This window comes from Zalophus californianus, chromosome 1 (assembly GCF_009762305.2).
Source record: "Zalophus californianus isolate mZalCal1 chromosome 1, mZalCal1.pri.v2, whole genome shotgun sequence".
NCBI lineage: Eukaryota > Metazoa > Chordata > Mammalia > Carnivora > Otariidae > Zalophus > Zalophus californianus.
In genome coordinates, this window is record NC_045595.1 from 68782018 (window position 1) to 68805384 (window position 23367).

A 23367-nucleotide genomic window follows, 5' to 3' on the forward strand; every position below is an offset into this window, starting at 1 on the left:
CTGTAAAGAGCTAAATGATAAATATTTGTTACTTGTTGGCCATATGGTCTCTGCTGTAACCATTCAGCTCTGTCACTTTAGCACAAAAGCAGCCCAGACAATGTGCAGACAAATGAGCATGTACGTATATGTGTTTCAAGAAAATTTTATTCATGGATCCTCTATATAGGGTCCATAATGCCTAATGGGATATACCCTAGGACAAAAAGAACTTTAAAAAAAAATCTTAAACTGTTTTCAATAACCATATAGTTGGTGATAGTGCTGGTATTGCCATCCTAAGACCTTTGTGGGTGGATTGTGAAATAAAGCAAGCGAGCTATTCAGTTGGAGTAGCTGGGAAGCGGGATTTTTAGCATAGGAAAAAGAAGGTCAAGATCAACTTAAGTAAAAACCTGTAGTTTTGAAGTAGAAGTACCAGTAAGAATTCATGATGCATTTTCTCTTGAAACAAAGTTTTCCTAAGTCTGTCCTCTGAAAAGCCTTGCAAAGGCTTCCAAATTTCAGACACCAAATATCATACTCAAAAAAAAGAAGCCATTACTCCTTGGAGAAGTGGCTGATTCCAGAGCTGGGGGCAAGAAGTGCATAAGATCACACATCTAATATCAGAGAGCAAAGAAGCTCTCAAAAGTTCTGAGATCACATCTAAAGGACTCAGGGGTCCTGTTGAAGAGAGCTCCACTGGCCAACCCCGGGACCATCAATAAGAATAATAACTGCAATGAATCAAAACACATCCAATATATCTTCAAATTCATATGTTCTTAAGATACACAACAAACAAATAAAATCCCTCACTGGATAAATTAGGAGGATACAAGACATGCAATCTCTATTTCTTAAGCTGATGAAGGGGAAAAATCCAGCACTTACCCTGCTTTCCCTGTACAAACTGTATTGTAGGGTAACCAAATAGTTAATGAGAGAGAAGTTTTCCTCTTATGAAAGCATTTAGGTTATAAGTGAAGCAAGAAAGATGGAAATGAAACATCACCATTTCATAAATCCTAGTGGGCTAATGGGTCTAAGCAATGATCTCTGATGCCTGCTCAAGCACAAAGAGAAATAGCAGATATGCGTGATTTGCACTGGAAGTTCACATTAAGCCCTATAAATTATTTCTTCTGAAAAAGTCCAAACCTGAATCTGACTGAGCTTCTGCATTCAGTTACCAATTTATGGGAAAAGCCAGGACTCAACAGCATGTTACGTGAGTCATAGGGATGCAGTCAGCAAATCTTAGGCTGTAGGAAACTCTATAAGACAAATGAAATTGCAAAGCAATTTTTTTTAATCTCAAGGGAAAAATAGAAAGGGAGGACAGAACTTATGGGTAAAAGAGACTTAACAGACATACCAGCCAACTGCAATGGATGTAATTTATTTGGACTCTAATTCAAACAAACTGGCTAGAAAGAGGATGCAGGGGGAAGGATGGGGGGGGAAATATATGAATATGGAGGAAATGTGCACCTTGGCTAGAATTTGGTTCTATTAAGGGATTATTTTTAATTTTTATGGACATAATAATAGGGCAGTAGTTATGCTTATTTAAAAGAATTCTTGCCTAACCCTACTTTTAGTTCTGTCTGTGATGGTACATTTCAGCTCACGGAGATTTCTGACCAAACTGAGGAACTCTGTCATGGGTTTGTTTGCATTATTTGTCTCTCTAGGTATGTTACTTCTTGAAATTTATAAATGCGGACTTTTCGGTATTATTTTATATTTAATGTTTAGGATGATGTCTTGTTAAATTATATATAGTTATACCAAAATGTTTCCTGAAGATAAACCATGGCAAGATTCTTTTTTTCCCTCTGTGTTTGAACACATGGGACATAGATTTGAATTTTTGTTTCATTTTTCCTGTTCCTCCTTTCACTATGTCTCTAAACCTATTTGGTGGAAGTTCTGTCAAGCAATGAACTTCCCGGAGCACCTGGCTGACTCAATTGGAGGAGTGTGTGACTCTTGATCTGAGGCTTGTAGGTTCAAGCCCCACATTGTGGGTAGAGATTCCTTAAAAATAAAATCTTTAAAAAACAAAACAAAAAACAAGTGAACTTACCAAAGGCAAGTAGTATGAAAGGAGACTAGAGAAGCAAAAGGCCAATAAGACTGATTATTTCTGAACAAAAAAAAAGAGAATTTTTGCCTTTTAGTGAAACATACTGAAGTATTTAGAGAATGAAATGATACCATATCTGCAGTTTGCTCTGTAGGGAGAAAGAGCAGATGAAATAAGAGTTGATCATTGTGGAAGCTGGGAGATGGGTGCATTGGGGTTCATTATACTACTCTCCCTACTTTTATTTATATTTGAAATTTCCATAATGAGACTTTTTCTTAAGCAGATCCTGGCTCATTTTTTTCACTTTTGTAATTCCTCTCTTCCATATTTTGGATGTTGACTCATCAGTGTGACCACATCCACCTGTTTTCAACCCCTACTCAAACCCATTAATTTTCAAAGCTGATTTGTTTTTTATTCAGAAGTTATACTGCTCTTGTTGGTTCATGGGAATGCTAAGAAATGCTGACTGCTTGCTCTTCAGGCTCTGGGATCTCCAGCTATGGGAAAAACCCCCAAGATGTCCCCAAAGCCTTTGAGGATTGCATGGAAAAAGTCAAGGGACAGATTCCAGCCCATCTCCATGGATCCACCCACATTTACCTGGGGGCCACAGCTGGGATGCGCTTGCTGAGGTAAGGGCGGGAATGGCCCCAAGGAGCCCATATGATCAAAATAGCCAAGAATGTGTTGAACCCTGCCAAGAATGTAACTCTATTTCTGGGAACAAATATGAAAGAAAGAAGCCCATATTCTGCATAAATTGAGGCTCCAAAAGCTGGGAAAATTTCAGGCTTTATTTTAATACCCAGAAAGAAATCGTTCTAAAATGGATTCCCTCCCCATTGGTGATTTTCCTGAGAACTCTAGAAGAAAGGAAGGTAACATGAAATCTCATGAGGTGTACCTCTAATTCTTTAGAAAAGTAAAAATTGTTTTTGATGCCTGGTCTTTTGATACCTGTGCACAACCAGGTCCACTGACTGCAGCCCATATCTATGTGGCTTCTACCCATGTACACAATGCCACAGGAATCTGCTGGAAAATAGTGGAATTTCTGCACTTCACCCCAGTCAAAGTCTTTGGAGCTATTAGGAAACAAACAGCTCATTTCACTCAATTAAGGATCCTTCTAAATTTGTAGCCATGACTTTGAGCCCAGTTGCACTGTCTTTGAGAGCCCTTTCTCTGTTTTTTTTTTCCTTTATTTTATTTCCTTGACCTTGAAATAAAAGAAAAATAGTTTTTAAAACATCAAACTTAAATCTACTCAGGGTAGAGGCTGCTCCAAACTTTGAAAATAAGGTTTTAACCCCCAAAGATGACATTTATCCTGCTTCAAAGCCACTTTGTCTGTGGTGCCAGTAACATAAAATTATATGTGTGGGCATGAAGAAGATACACAGGAACAAACAAACAGAGTCACTTCAACATGATCATTAAAAGAAATCAGGAAGCACCCTCAGATGAAGTGGGCCTTTTCCTTGTGGGTTTTCTCTCCTTGTTTCTGTTCCTAAGTCCTGGTTGACCAAGTAAAACGTGGGAGAAAATTGGATTTCTTTGCTCCCTCTTGGAATCTGAAGTGTGTTTCAAAATTATTGTTTCCTTAAAATAGAAATGATATAGAAATTCCTTCCTTCTGCCTTTTCTTTCTTATGGAAACAAAGCACCCAACTTTTTCTCAATTGCTTTTTCTCACAGTCCTCCCGGTGAGGAATAATTAATAGACTCTGTGATTTATAGTCCATGACAAAAACCATGGAATAGGAAGTGCACCACTTGGGAACACAGTGAATGTCCCATTTGAATAAATTAAATATTAACTCCTCCTTGTAAAACTTTCTGATGGTGATCCATTCCTTCTAAGGAACTAGCTGACATTTTAATTGCCAGAAAAGTCAAATATAAAAAAAAGCAATAGTGAATCCTCTGGGATGGGAACTGATAAAACTAGAAAAACTCTTGAATTATTTTCTGAGCAGTGATAATTTGCTGCTGAATTAGCATGACCTTCAGCTGGTAACATGGCTCTTTCTTCTTGAGCCAAGAATGAGCTGGTGCCCCTGGCTTTCTTAACCCACTGATGAAAGGGAAAATAATCTCCCAAGCGAATCTTTTTCCATAAGGTAAAATGGCAGCAAATGAATATTACAATGCCATATCATTGGGTGATACAGGAATGCTGTGTTGCCACTCTTCTGTGGGTCAGCACACTGATGGATTTCAATCCAATGCTGGCCATGATACCCATCATATCCCCTCATGATAAAGCCCTTCCCAAAAGCAAAGCAGGGACTGTTGAAAACTCAACCTTCTTCCTTTCCCCCTCCTCCTCAGATCCCCCTTCCTTCTGGCCTGATGAGGGCTCCTTTATGTGGTGCCCCCAGAAGATTACTTATGCCACCCCTATGGCTTCACCAATCCCTTTTCCTGTGCTGATCTGAGACAGAGCAATGGTGATTAAGCAGGAAGCTCTTTTGGTTAACTGGTTGCTAGAGAATGGGATGGGAACAGGTAAGGGAGGAGAGGATGAAGGGTATTTTTACTTGAAGCTATTTTTTTGATTGGCAGTTTGACAGGTAACAAGTGCATCTGCCTTCACGGTTGCCTAGGAGGCTTCAACTTGCAAAAAGGGTTGCCATTTTTGCACACATCTGGAAAATTGTCCCTGTCAGCAGAGGGGTGAGAGGTTTACCTTTTAACCTGAGTGAGATTATTTTAAGACTCTCTTGTCCAGGCACTCAGCCTTTTGTGTTCTGTGCCTTGCATAGGTTACAAAATGAAACAGCAGCTAATGAAGTCCTTGCAAGCATCCAAAACTACTTCAAGTCCCAGCCCTTTGATTTTAGGGGTGCTCAAATCATTTCTGGGCAAGAGGAAGGGATATATGGATGGATTACAGCCAACTATTTAATGGGAAATTTCCTGGAGGTGTGTGAAAACAAGTGCATGGTTTTTAATCTTGCTATTTATCCCATCCCCTGTGGGTGGCCACTTAAAGCAGAGGTGCATGTTGACAGGGGCATCTGTTCTGTGTCATCCTTATCATATAATGCATTAAGGAAACACCTATGAAACAATAGCCAAGAAAAGACACATATAGCTGGGGCAAAAACATTGTATCATAAGCAGGACCAAATGCACAGAGGAGAGGGAATATTATCACTTAACTAACTAATAAGAAATTGGAGGTGGGGGGGGACCTAAATCTAAAGCCTATGGGTCTTTTGAAGGGTAGCTGGAGAATGACCCTTCCCAAAGCTCCACAGCCCCCTGAAATTTCTGGAGCCCTCAGGCTTCCCAACCCATCCTGTGTCCCCGGGTCCCTTATATTGCAGTCCCCACATGCCCTGCCCCTTGTTCAAAGGAAAGCCAACTCCAAGAGATAATCACCATGTTACAGAGGGCATAAACCATATCCAGCCCAACACCTGTGTTGTTCCCCCTCAAATATATTCTTAAATTTTAATTAATTGCCAACAATTAATATTTTGGAAATTTCACATAAAAATCCACATTTATAGCTTGTCCGGACCCCCACCCCCACCCCCAAAATTGGAAGCACTGGTCACAATGAACTCACATTCCACATGACAACAACTAACTGGAATAGAGTGTAGCTCATGTGGTCCCCAGTTTGCCACAGTCCCCACCATTCCCTATTGTCAACACCTAATCTGCTTCACTCACTTATGTTGCCTGCCCAGCCTCTGAAAGCATTTGAGTTCACCACCCTTGAAATAAAGGAGAGAGTTGGCCCCTGAATGTTCCCCATGTCATACTTCTTAGCAATAAGAGATGGGTCTTGGGTGGAGAGCCCTGGGCAAACAGAGATGGTGCCTCTCGACTTTTCTCTTGCTTCCTTTTCCCACTGTGCAGAAGAACCTGTGGCATATGTGGGTGCATCCAAATGGAGTGGAGACCACAGGTGCCCTGGATTTAGGTGGTGCCTCCACCCAAATATCCTTTGCGGCTGGAGAGAGGGTAGGGCTGAACACCAGCGACATCATGAAAGTGTCCCTGTATGGCTATGTGTACACGCTCTACACCCATAGCTTCCAGTGCTACGGCCGGAACGAGGCTGAGAAGAGGTTTCTGGCAATACTCGTTCAGGTACCTGAGCCGGGGCGGGGGAGGTAGGGGGGACAGCAGGTGTTCCCTGGGGGTCTTGAGGGGAGGGGGCCTTGGCTTCTGGGGTCTGTCCTTTCCACTCCAATTAGAACGTGGATAGAAATGAGAGCATGTTCCAGTTTACTCATGGGGGTCCAAGCTCTCTCTCTCTCTCTCTCTCTCTGTTGTATTGACCACTTCCAGTGAATTTGAGTCAGAAGTCTAGGGAAATTCCAGGGCACCAAATGTTTTGTAAATGATTCAAGACCTGGGATCCCTTTATGGACACAAACTGTTTTAAACCAATAGCTAAATAAGCCTGGGAATTTTGCGACTCCCCTGAGTACAGACAAAATAATAAAAGTGGTACCAAGAGAAATATACTTGCTGACAGGGGAGAGGACTGAGCCTTCCCTGGGCTCAGCCTCCTTTTAGATGGGCCTATATTAGTTAGGTTTGATGCCCTTTATATGGTGGGATGTTGGAGTAACAGAACTCCATCACATTGGTCAGTAATTCACACAGTAACTGTTCCATGGCACAGATGGCTACTTCAGGCATCAGCTGGAAGGCTGTCACTGAGGTAAACTAGTGTTAGTGTGGTGTGTGTCAGCAAGCACAAGCTCCGTGGATGAGACCCTAGACCCCAAACTCCAGTGCTCAGGGGACATCCATCTCAGCCATGCATGGCTAAGAAGGGAAGATGAAGACGAAGGAAAGGGACTTTGACTTTGACCACCTAGAGGGGCATGAGGCCAACCAGAGGCCACAGATCCTGGCTTCTGGTGAGACCCAGGGACAGGCGACAAGGGCTGGGTTGGCCTATGAATATAGTGGACACAGCACCATAGGTTAACCCCCACCCCTCCCACCTACTTCGGCAATTAAGGAAGGAAGCAGTATTCCCCCAGCCACTAGCCTGCAGGGAAAAATGGTCTGGCTAACCAAAGTGCCATCAGCAAAACTGACATCTTCAGACCCCTGCATTTACCGAGTAGTCATGCAGGGGTGTGTGTGAGAATTCACTCTCTAGATCTGGCCTGCTCCCCAGAGCTTCTCTTTGAGCCTCACAGGAAAGGTTGGAGCCTCAGTACACATGCATGTGGCAGGCATTGTTGGGAGAGGCTGAGCACTGCCTGGGAAGGACAGAGTGGGGGATCCTGCAGGCAGCTCTTGGGGCTCAAGAGACCCAGTGCCCACCCTAGACTCACATCACACCCACTTGGCCAAGCCAAACCCCACAGGGAACCCTATCAGTCCTCCCTAGCAAGGTCTCCATAACCAACACTCCTCCCCACTTGCTTACTAACGTACGTCAGCCAAGATGCTTCTTTCCAAGACAGAAGTTCTGGAAACACCTCTTTTCCCCATCTCCTTTCATTTCTAGCTATGCTTAAAGCCCCTCCCTCCAGCTCTAGTCTTGACAAGGGTGGAGGGCAGGGTCTCCTCTGAACTTGGAACAGGAGAAAGGGGGCAGGTGAAATCATCCTTTTCCCAGGGTGAGTGAAGCTCAGAGAAGCTAACCTCTTAAATTTGGCTGGCCCTGAGGAATGTTTGTGTGTGTGGTTTTTATTTTTATAATGTTTATTAAAGAATGACTATCCAAGAATCTACGGTGGAGAAGCAAATACTCCACCTGTCTGAGGTTTCATTTGGGCTTGAGAACGTAGGTCTCAAGGTGTGAGCCCAGGCCTAGGGACAGAGTGTGGGAGACCCCAGGCTCTACTGTGGCCAGTCAGCTCACAGGGACGGGGGCAGCCCTCCAACTTGCTTGGTAACCTCTGGATGCCTGAGAGGATGGCTCTGCCCTCAAAGCCTTCTGACTCAGGTGACGGGAAGGATCCAGGTGTGCTGAGGATCACCCACAAATGCATGTCCAGACCTGCCTGACCAGTACTTTTGTGTGCCAAATACATGTTACCAAGCCCCGACTTAGAAGGTTCACCAAGATGACTACATCATGAACACTGGCTGAGTAAATTCCACCAGTCTGGGTCTGGTTTCCTCATCTCTCACAGTGTGGTGAGAATGATACCTGAATATAAGCCTTGCAAACTGTTTTTGTATGAACAAGCCTCCAGTTGCCCCAGGGCTGGAGTCTCTGACAGCCTGTTAGACGCTAGGGATGTGCATTCATGGTCCTTCTTCCCCTCTATTTAAGAAAGTTCTTTCTTTTGTTTTTAAAATAAGACACATTGAATGAAAAAATTTAGAAAAGCAGACCCAAAAAATATAAATAATAAAACAAAACAAAAAACCCTAGAATTAACCACCTTAAACATACTGTTGCATTTTCTTCCAGTTATTTTTTTTCATGCACGAATATGTGTATTTACAAATTTGGCTTCATATGGCATATATAGCTTTATATCCAGCTTTTTTTTAAAGATTTTATTTATTTATTTTGACAGAGAGAGAGAGCGAGAGAGGGAACACAAGCAGGGGGAGTGGGAGAGGGAGAAGCAGGCTTCCCGCTGATCAGGGAGCCTGATGTGGGGCTTGATCCCAGGACCCTGGGATCATGACCTGAGCTGAGGCAGATGCTTAATGAATGAGCCACCCTGGCACCCCTATATCCAGCTTTTTCTTTTACCTAACAATATACCATGAGCAGTTTCCTGTGTTGTTCAATATCCTTTGAAATTATTATTTTTATAGACACATAATATTCCAAGTACCATTATTTAAAAAGAAAAATTGTATTGGTCATTTTGTTATAAAAGAAAGTACATTTTTATTGTAAAAAGTCAAACTATGCAAAAAACATATTAAAGTAACAATGAAAGAAATCTCTTTCCAACCCTATTCACCAAATATCTTCACTGTTCACAGCTTGATACGTTGTTCTAGACTTTCCAGATCGATATCTAACTTATTTTCTTTACCCTCTAGTATTTCACAATTTGTCAACCATTCCTATCCTGATGGACACCAGGCTATGTCCTGTTTTGTTGCAGCAATAATAATCCAGTAAAGCTTCTTGTGCATATAACCTTATGAAATAGTGATTTTGCTTCTGTAGGATAGAATCGAAGGGTAGGTATATTTTTTATATAAGTGGATAAATAGGCAATCTTCCAACAAAATTAAAAACCATCCAAATTCCCAACAACAAAGTTGTGATGACTCTTTGCAATCTGATAATTTCAGGGATTCTGGGATATTCTAGTAATAAGTCCTTAGATAAGGAAGATCTGTTTCTGGATTTCCCGTTCTATTCATCCATTTTTCCATTCTTGAGCCAATTATTCTAGTTGCAGTAGTTTGTTTTTCTAGTCTCAGACATTTATTCTGAACTTCAAAATCATTTTAAGCAGTAACAGAAAGGAAAACTTTTTTCATTGAAATTATGATTGCAGTTGCATTGACTGAAAATTAATTTGGTAAAAAATTGGCTAATCGATAATATTATGAATTCCCCTATAGAATTATAAAATATCCTTCCAATTATTTAGTTCTTGGTTTGTATCCTTCAATAAAACATAGTTTTCATTATTGGTCCTGTGCCTTCCTTTTAAATTAGTTTCCTGGTGTGTTCTTTTAATAGTTTCCATCACTATTGAAGATAGTTCCTATCTCCACTTTTCCACTTTTGTTGGGATTTACTCAAGTCCAAGTTATGCTGCAGTTTTCCAGTGGACTTCTTGGCTCTCAAGCCTAATGGTTGACCCTTTAGTGCCAGTGCCGTGCAAATACTAAGTTCAGGGGAGATTTGTTGAATGTTGAGGGCCTGAGCAACTTGGACCATTGGCAAATTATATTTAAAGAACGCCATCACAAATCATTCAAACTCCAAAAAGAGCATAGAAGTAATCTTTAGGGGCACCTGGGTGGCTCAGTCAGTTAGGTATCTGCCTTCAGCTCAGGTCATGATCCCAGGCTCCTGGGATCGGAGCCCCACATCTGGCTCTCTGCTCTGCAGGGAGTTTGCTTCTCCCTTTGCCCCTCCCCACTTCATGCTCATCCACGTGCTCGCTCTCTCTCAAATAAATAAATAAAATCTTAAGATAAAAAAAAAGAAATAATCTTTCCTGAGCTTCTTCTATGTTCCAAGCCAGAAATTGATAATATCTTGCTTCTTCCGCAGGCCAAGCCAGAAATAATTTATTTCATTTTAACTACTTAAAAAGTATGTCAGATTTGGAAGGGGAAATTAAATAACCAGTTGACTGATTTCTTTTTTTCCCCCCTTTAAACCAATATTTCAGCCATAGGGTGACCCTGGTGTGACATGTTACAAATTAGACATACCAATTTTTGAAAATCATGAATTTTTTTCATACCATTGAAGCAGAAGGAGCCTGTTTGCTACCTCCACAGACTCAGTCATATTAAGATCTTCTGGAGGATGCTCATTAGAGTCACATTGGATGAGTGCTGGTCTTCTAGACGCTTATGTGTGGAGTCCTGTCACTGGCCTTTGTTAAATGATTGCATTACTTTGTTGTGTATCTCAATTTCCTACACCAGTTAATTGAAAGAGTTGGAATAAATATTGTCTGAGTCAAGACTTTATGGCAGGAGATGCTTAAGTGGCTTTGAAATTGGACAGAGTTCAAATCCAATTCCTTAGAAAAGGGAGTCCATAAATAGAACCAAACACACTTTGGAATTTAGTATAAGATAAGAAGAATATTTTTCACCAGTAGATAAAATATTGGATAGTCATTTGAAAAAAGTAAAGTCAGGTTCCCTATTACAATCTTTACACCGAATAAATTACAAATGGATCAAAGATTTATATGTAACAAGGATATTTATTGCAGCCTTGCTTATAATGCAGAATGATTGGAAACCATCTAAATATTCATATTCATATTCCTTATCTAAGGAATCTCCTCTATAGTTTATTTGTACAGTGGAGTGCTATGCAGTTACTAAAAAGAAGAGGTCATTCTACATGCATGATGGGAAAGATGTGAAAGGTATATTTTTAAGTAGGAAAAGCAAGGGGAATAACTGTGTATAGAGTACTACGATTTATTGTTTTTAGAAAAAGGAAGAGGGAGGAGAAGAAAAGATATTTGCATATGCATACAAGAATGATCTCTGGCAGGAAATCACAAAAATGGTCAATAGTGGTTACTTCTAGGGAGGGGATCTGGTGGCTAGAAGTGGTTGGGAGGGAACCTTAATTTTCATAATATACTTATTTGTAACCTTTTGGATTATTTTGTTAGGGGGATAGGTGATATTCTATTCAAAATGATCAATTAATCTAAACATATCTTGTTTTCCCATACAAATGGATTTCATAAAACCTGCTTCCCAGGACTGTCTTAAGGAGTGGGTCAGATAATATGAGCGAGAGCCTGGCATTGTGCCTGGTGCAGGTTCACCCACCCCCACTGGAGTTCTCAAGACAACCTGGGAGTTGCCTTCAAGTGCACACTGACACAAAATGGCGTGTTTTCCATCCATTTCTCTCTTGGCATGGGAGGGTGCAATACTGAGGAGTTGCAAGAGGGAAACACTTTGGCCCTCCACAAAAGAGTGGTTTCTGACACCTCCTTCTTGTACCTACAGGATTCTCCCACCAAAACCAATATCATCAACCCCTGTTACCCTCGGAATTATGTCACCACCCTCACTGGGGGCTACATATTTGACAGCCTGTGCACAGCAGACTTGAGGCCTGTAAATTATGACCCTGATGACATCATCACTTTTGAAGGAAGCGGAGACCCATCACTGTGTAGGGAAAAGGTGGCTTTCCTGTTTGACTTCAAAGCTTGCCATGACCAAGAAGCCTGTTCTTTTGATGGGGTTTATCAGCCAAAAGTTAAAGGGGCATTCGTGGTAAGAGCAAAAACCACCAAAAGATTCCTTTTTTCCCCCATTGAAGATTTAGCTCTCCCCTTTGTTTCTCTTCTGCTGCCCTGTTTTCCCACTTTTTTATTCCCCACACTGAAAGCTCCATAACATACCGCGTTCTGAGAACTGACTTCCTTCTGTGCGACCCCCTTCCAGGCTTTTGCAGGATTCTACTACACAGTCAGTGCTTTCAATCTTTCGGGGAGCTTTTCCCTGAAAGCCTTCAACTCAAGCACCTGGGATTTCTGCTCAGAGAGCTGGAGTCAGGTCAGTATTTAAAGGGAAAGGGGCAGCATCCGTACAACACAGTGAGCGGAGCCGAGTATATTCCATTTGTGTGCATGTGTGCACTTGTTCCGAGTTGGGACTTTATGCCGTTCTGCTTTCACCACACCCACAAAATGGGATAATAAGGGAAACTACCTCATACCCACATTGTGGATGAATGTCCTGACCATAGGCACAATGGTTACAACAGCATGTGGTGTACCCATACTGCATAGGGGTGTTTTCATTATGATCTGATACAATTGGATGATTTTATGGTGATGGTATTATGAAATTCTAGGGGATGAGAGTCTTTAAAATGTGTTCTGAAACTTGCATTTTCAAATGTGCCTGCCTCATGTGTTTGGGACCTCCTCTTCAGCTCCCGCTGCTGCTCCCCAGGTTTGACGAGGTATACGCCCGCTCCTACTGCTTCTCAGCCCACTATATCTACCACTTGCTCGTGAATGGATACAGATTCACCGAGGAGACCTGGCCCAAAATACATTTTAAGAAAGAAGTAAGTCAAGGCACAGGTTGTTTTCTCCTCTTCCTCTTGAAAGACTTGTGTATATAGGTGCGGAAGAAATGTAGAAGTTAAGAGGGTGATTTCAGTTTGCTGAGGGGAAACTGAAGAGACTTCAATCCCTTGTGAGTTTTCCAGAAGAGATGGTGGAGAATCCAGAGGAGGTGTCACTGGAGACCCTTCCACATGGGTGAGGGATCAGAGGCCAAGAGCTCACAGACCCTGAGCTCCTCGAGCGCAGGACCTGTTTCATTATCTTCAGCACAGGAGCGAAAACCTAGAAGGTGTTTACTAAATGTTTGTTGAGTGTATATATAAATATCTTAAGGATCAGACTTTTCAGCTGGATAAGAAGATTTAAATAGGGCAGTGATTCTTTAAGAGGCTAGTAACTGCTCTCCATTTTACACAGATGTCAGGGTAACAGAGAGTATTAGGGATTTACAGCAGCATGAAGTAAGAACTTCTCCTGGCATGTGCCTGAGGTCACTGTATTTACTGGTGACTGTTTGACCTGTCACCCTTCAGGCCTTGTTTCCAGGCAGGACTCAACCTTGCTGATATGTTCACCCAGCCTATGTTCCCGGGATTTGGGAGAATTTTCTCATTTCAGGAATAGCCGATCTAAAGCTTGGAGTCAGTCTGTTTGATATTAGCTTTAGCAATAATTAGATTAAACCAATCAATAGCCAGCATTAGGCCTGTGACTGTCTACTTTTACATAAATAAAATTGAGTCATCTACGAAAAGATAAGACTGTCTGGAGACATATAAGGACTCTTGGTGGCATGCACTCTCTACGCTTTGCTTCTAATGAATCTAATTAGCAGGAAAGTACATTCTGAGAACGGAGAGTGATGTCCCCTCAGATACCAGTTTGGATGGATACAGAATTCCAGCCTTCAAATCCCTTTCTTTTATTCGTAAAGAAGTTTATATACAGGGGCGCCTGGGTGGCTCAGTCGTTAAGCATCTGCTTTTGGCTCAGGTCATGGTCCCAGGGTCCTGGGATCAAGCCCCGCGTCGGGCTCCCTGCTCAGCGGGAAGCCTGCTTCTCCCACTCCCCCTGCTTGTGTTCCCTCTCTCACTGCGTCTCTCTTTGTCAAATAAATAAAATCTTAAAAAATAAAAGAAGTTTATATACAGCCAAATTAGTATTCAAACGTGAAGGCATAAAAAGATTTAGAAGATTTGCCACACAGAGACGTCAAAAATATTTTTGGAGGAAAAAAACAAATAAGAAGAGAAATAAATCCAGGAAATGTTATAAAAATATAGGCAGGAAGAATAAATGATGTGGTGGCTTAAACTGTATATTTAAAAAAAGAAAAAAGAAAACTTACACCAAAGAAAAGGAAAAGAGTCCATTCATGACAACCCAAAATCCAAATATAGCTAATATCCAGTGTGAAGGGAGCAGGGTAAAGGGTCACAAGAGTGGCCTAAAATGCTCATCCTGTAAAGGTGGACTTTATTTATATATCATTTTTAAGGCAAGAAAGGAAAAAAATATAGAAAAAGGAAAATAGCACTAATTGAAAATTTAAAACTAAGATATTAGAAAGAAGTAGTCCAAATATATCAATAATCACAATAATCATAAATGGACTAAGCCTACCAGTTAGAAGACAGATATTGTCAGATTAGATTGTTAAAAATCAAGTATATATTGTTTGTAAGAGAAACCCTTAGGTGTTAAGCAAAAGGCCATGGAAGTTTGAAAATTTAAAAAAAAAATTTAGGGGCACCTGGGTGGCTCAGTCGTTAAACGTCTGCCTTCTGCTGGGGTCATGATCCCAGGGTCCTGGGATCGAGCCCCGCATCGGGCTCCCTGCTCAGCGGGAAGCCTGCGTCTCCCTCTCCCACTCCCCTGCTTGTGTTCCCTCTCTCACTGTCTCTTTCTCTGTCAAATAAATAAATAAAATCTAAAAGTAAAATAAAATTAAAATTAAAAATTAAAAAATAAAAAAAATTTAACTATCAGGCAAACATGCTACCCAAAAGAAAACAGTATAGCTAATTTTTAAAAATTTCAGTATAGCTATTTAATATCTGACCAAATAATCTTTAAAATAAGGAGGATCATTCAAGATACAAAGGAATACAACATAGTGATATAGAGTTCCTTCTGAAGATTGCAAATTTGAAACTTTTTTGTATCTAGTAAAACAGCCTAATAAAAACACAGAAACAAAAACTGATGGAACTAACATAAGAAATTGACAAAGTCTCTTTCCTATTTAGACTGACCCCCTGTGCTTAGAAACTGGTCCTGGCTTCAGTAAACTGCTCATTACCCTCTTTCTTTAGCCACAGACACTTCTGTACCGGACAGTAGAGAAACTCCCACTGTTATTAACTGAGCCATCATCCCACTTGGCTGTGACGAGGTTGTGAGGACTCTGACGATTTCTCCACAGTGCTGAGGGTAGGGTCTCAGTGACCTGGATTCTAGCCCAGTCTCTGCAGTGTCTGAACTTGGGCAAGTCCTTTGAGATTAGGCCACAGTTTCTGGTGGGTGTTTCATAAGGATGACAGTGGTGTATGTGTGTAATTCCCACCTCGAGCCCTACCCTGATAACTAATCCATCTTTCTACCATACAGGTGGGGAACAGCAGCATAGCCTGGTCTTTGGGCTACATGCTCAGCCTGACCAACCAGATCCCAGCCGAAAGCCCCCTGATCCACCTGCCCATGGACCCACCTGCCTTTATGGGCATCCTTGCCTTCTTCACAGCAGTGGCCTTGCTGTGTCTGGTGTTTCTGGCGTACCTGTATGCTTCGTCCAGGAAGCAGAGGCGCTCCCAGCATGCCTTCGACCACACAGTAGATTTTGAGTGAGCCTTGTGAAGCAGCTCCTGGAGCCTGAGGGCTGCCCGGAACCAGCCTGGGTAGCACCAGACAATGCAAGCGAAATGTCCATCTTCAGGAAGTGCACCTAAAGTCAAAGACCTAGATCATGTGCCTCTCCAAGACTGATTTACACCAAAGCACCTCTTGGGGAGTCCCCCAACTGTTCTGGATACGTTGTTCCTCCAAAAACCCTACCACCCACTCACTGACCTATTGGGGAACTGAGGAGAGACAGGCCATCAAGGTCAGGCTCTTTAATCCAAGTGCCCTAGAGGAAGAGTAAGTTGAGAATATGACAGTTTGATGTTGAAGAATTGACCTTGGGGCTCAGTTTGCATTTTTCCTTCCTCAGAAACACCTCCTGGCAAGTTTGGAAGGTGGCAGGCGCCCATGAAGCATTTAACATAGTTAAATATGTTGCATTATGGCTTCCTCCCATTGATTCTTAACTAAGATTTGGCAATCCCATAAACATTGAGCTCCCTCAGACTAGTAGAATAGAGTATCTGGGGGAGAAAGCTCCTTTACCCCAAGGACAGTGGCTATGGCCAGGCTCTGTCATACAGGCAGAACTTGAAGGACAGAGACACACAGAAAATCTCCCTGGAAACTGCAGTCCATTTCCAGAGTGGGATTCCCACTCAGGGCACTGGTCAGTCAAGTGCAGCCTGTGTGTATGTCTTCATTCTCACCTGCCCTTCCCATGGTTGGGTCTTCTCATAAAACATTGACTCCTAGTGAGGCTACCACGTAACAGATCTTTTTGCCTTTGCTAGGCGTTTGCTTAGGGCTGTTTCTTCATTGACAGTGTGGTGTGTGTGTTTCACCCACTGTTCCCACAAGTGTACTTGATGCTGTCCTCAGATAGCCTTGCTTACCACTTTCCTACCAAGGATGAGAAAGAACTCCAGCAAGTCTAATGGTGACAAACTAAAAATCAACATTATTTCAGATTGTTGTTGGTTAGCCGAATATGGAATAAAGGACTCTTATTTTGTTTTGACTTGAAATGTGTGTGTTTGTTACCTTGCAAACAGTACTTTTCCTCCTAAGAACCCAAGGTGGTATTTATGAGAGGAAGTTCTTAAAATGAGGAAAAATTTCTTAGGAAATCTTTCCTAGTATACTAAGAAAATTATGCATTAATATCACCTTTATTCCAGAGAAGTAGAAGTACTTTACTTTGATAAACCTTTGGCTCCTTGAGATAACTGAGTCAAACACTTCTCTATCTTATTTGACATTCAAAACTTCTGTGAAGCTACAACCTGCCACTCAGATCTTGATTCCCACCCAGAATGGTTGCTCCCTTCCCTAAATGCACCTTTGCTCACACAATTCTCCCTACCCCGCCTGTGGGTCATCCTCCCAAACATCCAAACAATGCATATTTCTCAAGGCCTAATTTGGCTCTGCTTCCTCCACAAAGCTTTCCTTACACACACACACACACACACACACACACACACACACACACAAAATGATCTACTGGACCACTTTTTAAAAACTAGTTGGGAATACATACATACAGACATACATACTAGTTAGGTAAATTCTTATATTTATCTTGTGTGTGCATATGGCTTATTTCTAAAATAGACAGTAGTCTTCTTAAGGGCAAATCCCTTTTGAATCCCATTCATCACTCATTCATTCAACAAAATTCTAAGAAATACCTACTACAGGCCTAACACCTTGTCAGGTGTGATCTTGGATTTGGATAAATGCTATGAATGTAATATACTCAACATATTTGTTGATTGATGTTATTGCCATAAAGGACAGAAGGGTGGGCAATAAAGTATGGAGATATCAGATAAAAATAGCATCCAAATCACCAAGAGTTTGCATGAAAAAACAGATATGTCTGCAGGGTAGAGGGCCAACATTCCATGAAGGCAGGTCATAGTCAACGTTTCTAGCTGATTCAGGAACTTGGAATAAGCTGATGAAGTATTTTGGGTTTTCTAACATATATCAAAAAATTCTTACCAAATGGACCATCATGAAATCTGCAGTCCAAGTAACATATCTAGTAAGACTATGGTAAGCAGGAGTCTAACATGGTCCCCATCGCCTTGCCCCCTACTGTTACTTGGGAGGTTACGTTGTTAGATGGCAAAAGGGATTTGTCGATGTAATCACCAATCAGTTGACCTTAAAAGGGAGAGATTATCCAGGTAGGCTTTTTCTCCTCACGTGAACTCTTTAAAGGCAGAGTGTTTGCTCAAGAAGTCAGAGAGATTCAAAGCATGAGATGGGTTTGATGTGCTGTTGCTAACTTGAAGATGGAGGAGGCCAGGCATGAAAGAACCCAAGAGCATCCTCTAGGAACTAAGAGCAACCCTTGGCTGACAGCCTGCAAGAAAGCAGAGGCCTCAGTCCTACAACTGCAAGCAACTATGTTCTGCCAGCAACTTATAGAAACTTGCATAAACTTAAAATAAACTTGCATAAACTTCCAGTTAAGAGCTCCACCAGATTTAGCACATCGATTTCAGCCTTTTGAGACCCTAAGCAGAGAACCCAGTTGAGCCCACCCAGACTTCTGACCTATAGAACTGGAACGTAATACATGGGTGTGGTTTGAGGCCACTAAGTTTATGGCAATTTGTTATACAGCAATAGAAAATTAATACTACAGAACCCAGGCCCCAAGACTCCAACCAAAACAAGTGCTTACCTTTGAAATATGAGTAAAGATAAAGGTAATTAGGTATCACAAGTTGTGTCTATTCCTTACAATGACCATGTAGGAAAGGCATGGGCTCAGAGATAAAATAACTTGCCAACACCACCCAGCTAGTAAGCATTTTTGGAGGTGGAGACTGTGAGTTGAGATTCTGCTCTGGTTGAATCTAAAGCCCATTATGTCTGTCACATTTCCTTCACAGAAAAAGGCAGTATCACATGGCAGACAGGAGTGTGGCTTTAGAATGTGGTAGACCAACATACTCATTCACATGCAGACACTTGATTTATGACAGAGGTGTCATGTCAGAGCAGCAAAATAGATGTGGGACAACTGGATTTCCATATGGAAAAAAAGGAAATTCGACCGCTTCCTCACACCATTTTCAAAAATTACTTGCAGGTCAAAGACCTAAGTGTGAAAGATAAGTGTACAAAGGTTTTGGAACAGAAAAGAGAAAATTTTTAAGATCTTGAGTAAGGGAAGGGTTTCTTAAGCATTACACAAAATGCATTAACAATAAGAGAATATGTGATACATTCTATTACATTAAAATTAAGAACATCTGTTCCTCAAAAGACACCATTATAAGAGTGAAAAGACAAGCCACAGAGTGGAAGAAGGTATTTGCAATATATATAACTGATAAAGGACTGGTTTCTAGATTATACGGAGATTTCCTACAAATCAGCGAGAAAAAAGGCAAATGATATAATTTTCCTAAATGGGCAAAAGCTGTGAAGAGCCGTTTTACAAAAAGAAATCAAACTGTCCAATAAATATGAAAAGGTGCTCAACCTCATTCATGGATGGGGGCAATGCATATTAAAACTACAATGAGTTAACATAACACACCCATTGCTTGACAAAATTAAAAACTCTGACAACACTAAATGTTGGTGAGTGTGGAAAAACTAGAACTCTCATGCACTGTGGTGGGGATGTAATTTAATGTAACCATTCTGGGAAACTGATATTATCTAATAAAGTTGAAGATATGCATACCAAATGACTCAAAAATTCCAGTCCGAGGTATATACCTTAGACATACATGTTCAAATGCACAACAGGCTACATGCCTAAGAATGTTTTTACCAGCAGCCAAGATGCCTATCCCATAAAATGGAAGGGTATATAGTGATATATCTGTACTAGAAACCACCATACAGTATGAAAACAAAAGAACTGCAGATCTGTGCTCAAATGGGTAGATCTTACCAAGGTGACATTGAGGATAAAAAGCAAGTCACCAAAAAAAGCCATATATATATATATAATTCCATTTATATGAAGTTCAAAAACAGGTAAAACTAAATACAGAAAGTCAACTCTCAAAGAAAGCAAGGAAATTATTACTCTTAAATTTGAGGGAAGATGGAGGTAGTGTTTGGAAACAGATACATGAATGTCTTAGTGTAAAAGGGCTGCCATGACAAAGTACCATAGACCAGCTGGCTTAAACAACACACATTCATTTTCTCACAGTTCTAGAAGCCAGGAAGCCTGCGACCAAGGTGCCAGCCAATTCAGTTCCTGGTGAGAGGCTTCTTTCTGGCTTGTAGACAGCCCGCCTTCTTACTGAGGTTCCCCTTGGCCTTTCTTCTGTGCTCGTGTGGGGAGAAAGACAGTGAGCTCTCTGGTATCTCCTAAGGGCACCAATCCCATCAGGAGGGTCTGACCCTCATGGCCTCATCTCACCCTAATTACCTCCTAAAGACTCATTTCCAAATACCATCACAGTGAGGGTTAGGGCTTGAATATATGAATACTGGGGGATACAAACATTTGGTCCCCAACAACAGGGCTTCCGGGGTGACAGGAATGTTCTGTAACTAGCCAGCAGTCACAGGTGTTCCCTTTTTCCAACCATGTATACACTTTGCATATGTCTTGTATGACATTTAAAAAATAAAATTATAGGGGCGCCTGGGTGGCTCCATCAGTTAAGCATCTGCCTTCAACTCAGGTCACGATCCCAGAGTCCTAGGACTGAGCCCCACGTCGGGCTCCCTGCTCAGTGGGGAATCTTCTTCTCCCTCTCCCTCTGATCCTGCTCATGCTTTCTCACTCACTCTCTCAAAAAAATAAATAAAATCTTTAAAAAACATTTTTTAATAAAATAAAAAATAGGGGTGCCTGGGTGGCTCAGTCGTTAAGCATCTGCCTTCAGCTCAGCTCATGATCCCAGGGTCCTGGGATCGAGCCCCACATCGGGCTCCCTGCTCAGCGGGAAGCCTGCTTCTCCCCTCCCCCACTCCCCCTGTTTGTGTCCCCTCTCTCCCTGTGTCTCTCTCTCTGTCAAATAAATAAATAAAATCTTTATAAAAAAATAAATAAAAAATAAAATAAAGTAAAAAATAAAATAAAATCATAGATCTAGGTTAACTCAAAGATTTTCTACCTCTATGATCTTCAGAAAGCCTTTCAATTTCTTTGAGCCCTGATTTCCTCATAAATAAAATAAGGATAATACCTACCTCATGGGATGGTTATAAGAAAAGAGAAAACATAGCACATAGCCAGTGTCTGACACAGAGTATAGCCTACGAATACAAGTTAAAAAGTAGTTCTTTCACCCATTTACTTATTCATTCATTCACTCACCATACATTTTCCAGAAGTCTACTATGTGCTAAACGCTGGGCTGAGGGACTGAGGTTACAGGAGAAACCAGACAAACGTCTTTCCTCTGAAAACACAGGAGACGTGAGGCCCTCTGCTGGCGCCAAGGAGAAATTCCTTCCCCCACTGCGATTTCTTTTTCTCCGCCTCACTAAAGATGCTAAACAAAAATCAGTAGCTGAGAAATATTTTTAGTATTATAAAATAATGTGATAACTGGAGGTCTGAACATTTGATGATATCAAGGAACTGCTTTTAATTTTTGTTTGGGGGGGATGATGGAATTGTGGGTTGTTTTTTGTTTGTTTTTCAAGAATCCTTACCATTTAGATACTTGCTAAACTATTTCCAGATGAAATGATGTATCTGGTGTATCAGTCAGGGTTTAGCCAGAGAAAGAGAACCAGTAGGAGATATATGTGAAGGTACTGGTTTTGCAATAAATTGATTCATGTGATCATGGGGGCTGAAGGCAAGTCTGAAATCCACAGGGCAGGCTGTCAGGAAGGGCTCGAGCTAACGCTTCCGTCCACAAGTGAAGAAGTCGGCCATTTGAACACCTGCTGGGAGAGCATTCTAAGCAACCGACACAGTATGTGCAAAGACTACACGTGGAATTTCTTCTTGCTCAGGGAAGCCTTGGCTCTGCTCTTAGGGTCTTCCAACTGATTTAGTCAGGTTCACCAAGATAATCTAGAATAACCCCCTTTACTTAAAAACATCTAATGATGGGTTTTAATCACATCTACAAACCTTCACAGCAACACCTAGATTAATGAATAACTAGGGTCTGTAGTCTAGCCAAGTTCACACATAAAATTGACCATCGCATCTGTGAGTAAATGGAACAGGGCTGGCACATGGTTTGATAGTGCTTGAGCCTGGGGTGATAGGTACAGGGGAGGTTCATTATACTATTCTATCTGATTTGTACTTCTGTCTGCCTGTACTTCACAATCATCTACAATAAAAATGTTTTAAATATACTTTTAAAAACACTCAGAAACTCACTGCTTTATATTTGATATTTTTCTTTCTGGATCTTTTTCTCCACACATTCTTACATAGCTAATATCATGCTGGAGTTACTATATCTTACCTCTTTCAGTGTTACACCATCAGCACCTTCACACCTCATTAAAAATTCTTCCCAAATATCAAAATTATTAGGAACTCAAGCTCTGGCTCCACACAAACCTGGTTCAAATCCCAGTTCTGCTGTTCATTGCTGAGTGACCTTGACCTAAACTTCCTAGGCTCCCTGTGACTCAATTTCTTTTAATAGAATTATTCAATTCATTCATTCATTCATATTAATGGAGTGTGTCCTCTGAAGTCAGATCCTGTTCTAGGTGCTCTGGCTATACCAATGAACAAAGCAGACAAAATCCTTGCCTTTACGGAGCTGACATTCTAGTGGGGGAAACAGATACTAAGAAACTAAGTACATAATGTACAGGGGTTTGTAACTAATCCAGAGAAAAATAAAGTGGGGTATGGGGGATAAAGAGTGCCAGAAGCAGGAGATGGGGGTTGCTACTTCATGTAAATAGGCCAGGAAAGTCCTTTCTGATGAGATGACACTTGAAGAAAGTGAAGGAATCAGCTGTTTGAATATCTGGTGGAAGAGCATTCTAAGCAAGGGACACAGTATGTGCAAAGGCCCCGGGGTAGGAACATGTTCAAGATACAGAGAGGAGGCCAGTGTGGTTGGAGCAGAAGGAACTAGAAGATGTAGGAAATAAAGTCAAAGAGTTAACAGGAAGTAGACAGGACAAGAGGAAACCACTGGAGGGTCTGGACAAAGGAAGGACACCTGGCTTCTGTTTTAAAGGGTCTACTCTCTAGCTGCAGTGAGAAAAATAAAGTGAAGGGTACAAGGGCAAAAACAGGAAAATCAATTGGTAGGCAATTAGAATCATCCAGATGAGAGGTGCTGGTAGCTTGGACCGAGTGGTAGCAGTGGAGGCTGTAAGCAATGTCCAGATCCTGCATATATTTGAAAATAGAGCCCACAAGATTTGCTGGTGTATGTAGAGTGAGAGACAGAAGGATTCGAGAATTATTCTAAAATTTTGCCTCAACAACTGAAAGTACCGGGTGGCCATTAACAGATTTGAAAACAGCAGAGGAAAGGGGTTTAGCAGGGAGAAGATTAGGATCCAGACTGCTTTTGAAGAAGGCTGTCCATACCAGCACAAATCCACATGCATGGGGAGAACAGGAGAAAAGAAGGCAGCAACAACATTTTGCGCCTGAAATGCTGACCAGCCAGGGGTAATTGACTTAGCAGACCCAAGAAATCCTAACCTAAATCAATGAGGAAATTAAGAATCAACCAATTAAATAGTAGCATCCTCAAAAATCTCAGGAATTTGTGGATTAGGTACGGCTGGAAGTTGGGT

The 23367-nt window shown here is 41.4% G+C and overlaps 1 protein-coding gene across 3 annotated transcripts in view; it reads left to right on the forward strand.

Moving 5' to 3' along the window:
* ENTPD3 (ectonucleoside triphosphate diphosphohydrolase 3) overlaps nucleotides 1-16646 on the forward strand; it is a 38863-nt gene extending 22217 nt beyond the window's left edge. For 2 of the 3 annotated variants that reach the window (XM_027587623.2, XM_027587624.2), the window contains 7 exons: nucleotides 2562-2712; nucleotides 4849-5008; nucleotides 5957-6190; nucleotides 11714-11986; nucleotides 12158-12268; nucleotides 12651-12788; nucleotides 15400-16646. In XM_027587623.2, the coding sequence (XP_027443424.2) occupies nucleotides 2562-2712; nucleotides 4849-5008; nucleotides 5957-6190; nucleotides 11714-11986; nucleotides 12158-12268; nucleotides 12651-12788; nucleotides 15400-15636 (1304 nt within the window). In that variant the 3' untranslated portion in view covers nucleotides 15637-16646. The remainder of the gene's footprint in view (nucleotides 1-2561; nucleotides 2713-4848; nucleotides 5009-5956; nucleotides 6191-11713; nucleotides 11987-12157; nucleotides 12269-12650; nucleotides 12789-15399) is intronic. The other variant, XM_027587625.2, reaches the window with a different exon arrangement.
* The last annotated feature ends 6721 nt before the right edge of the window (nucleotides 16647-23367 follow it).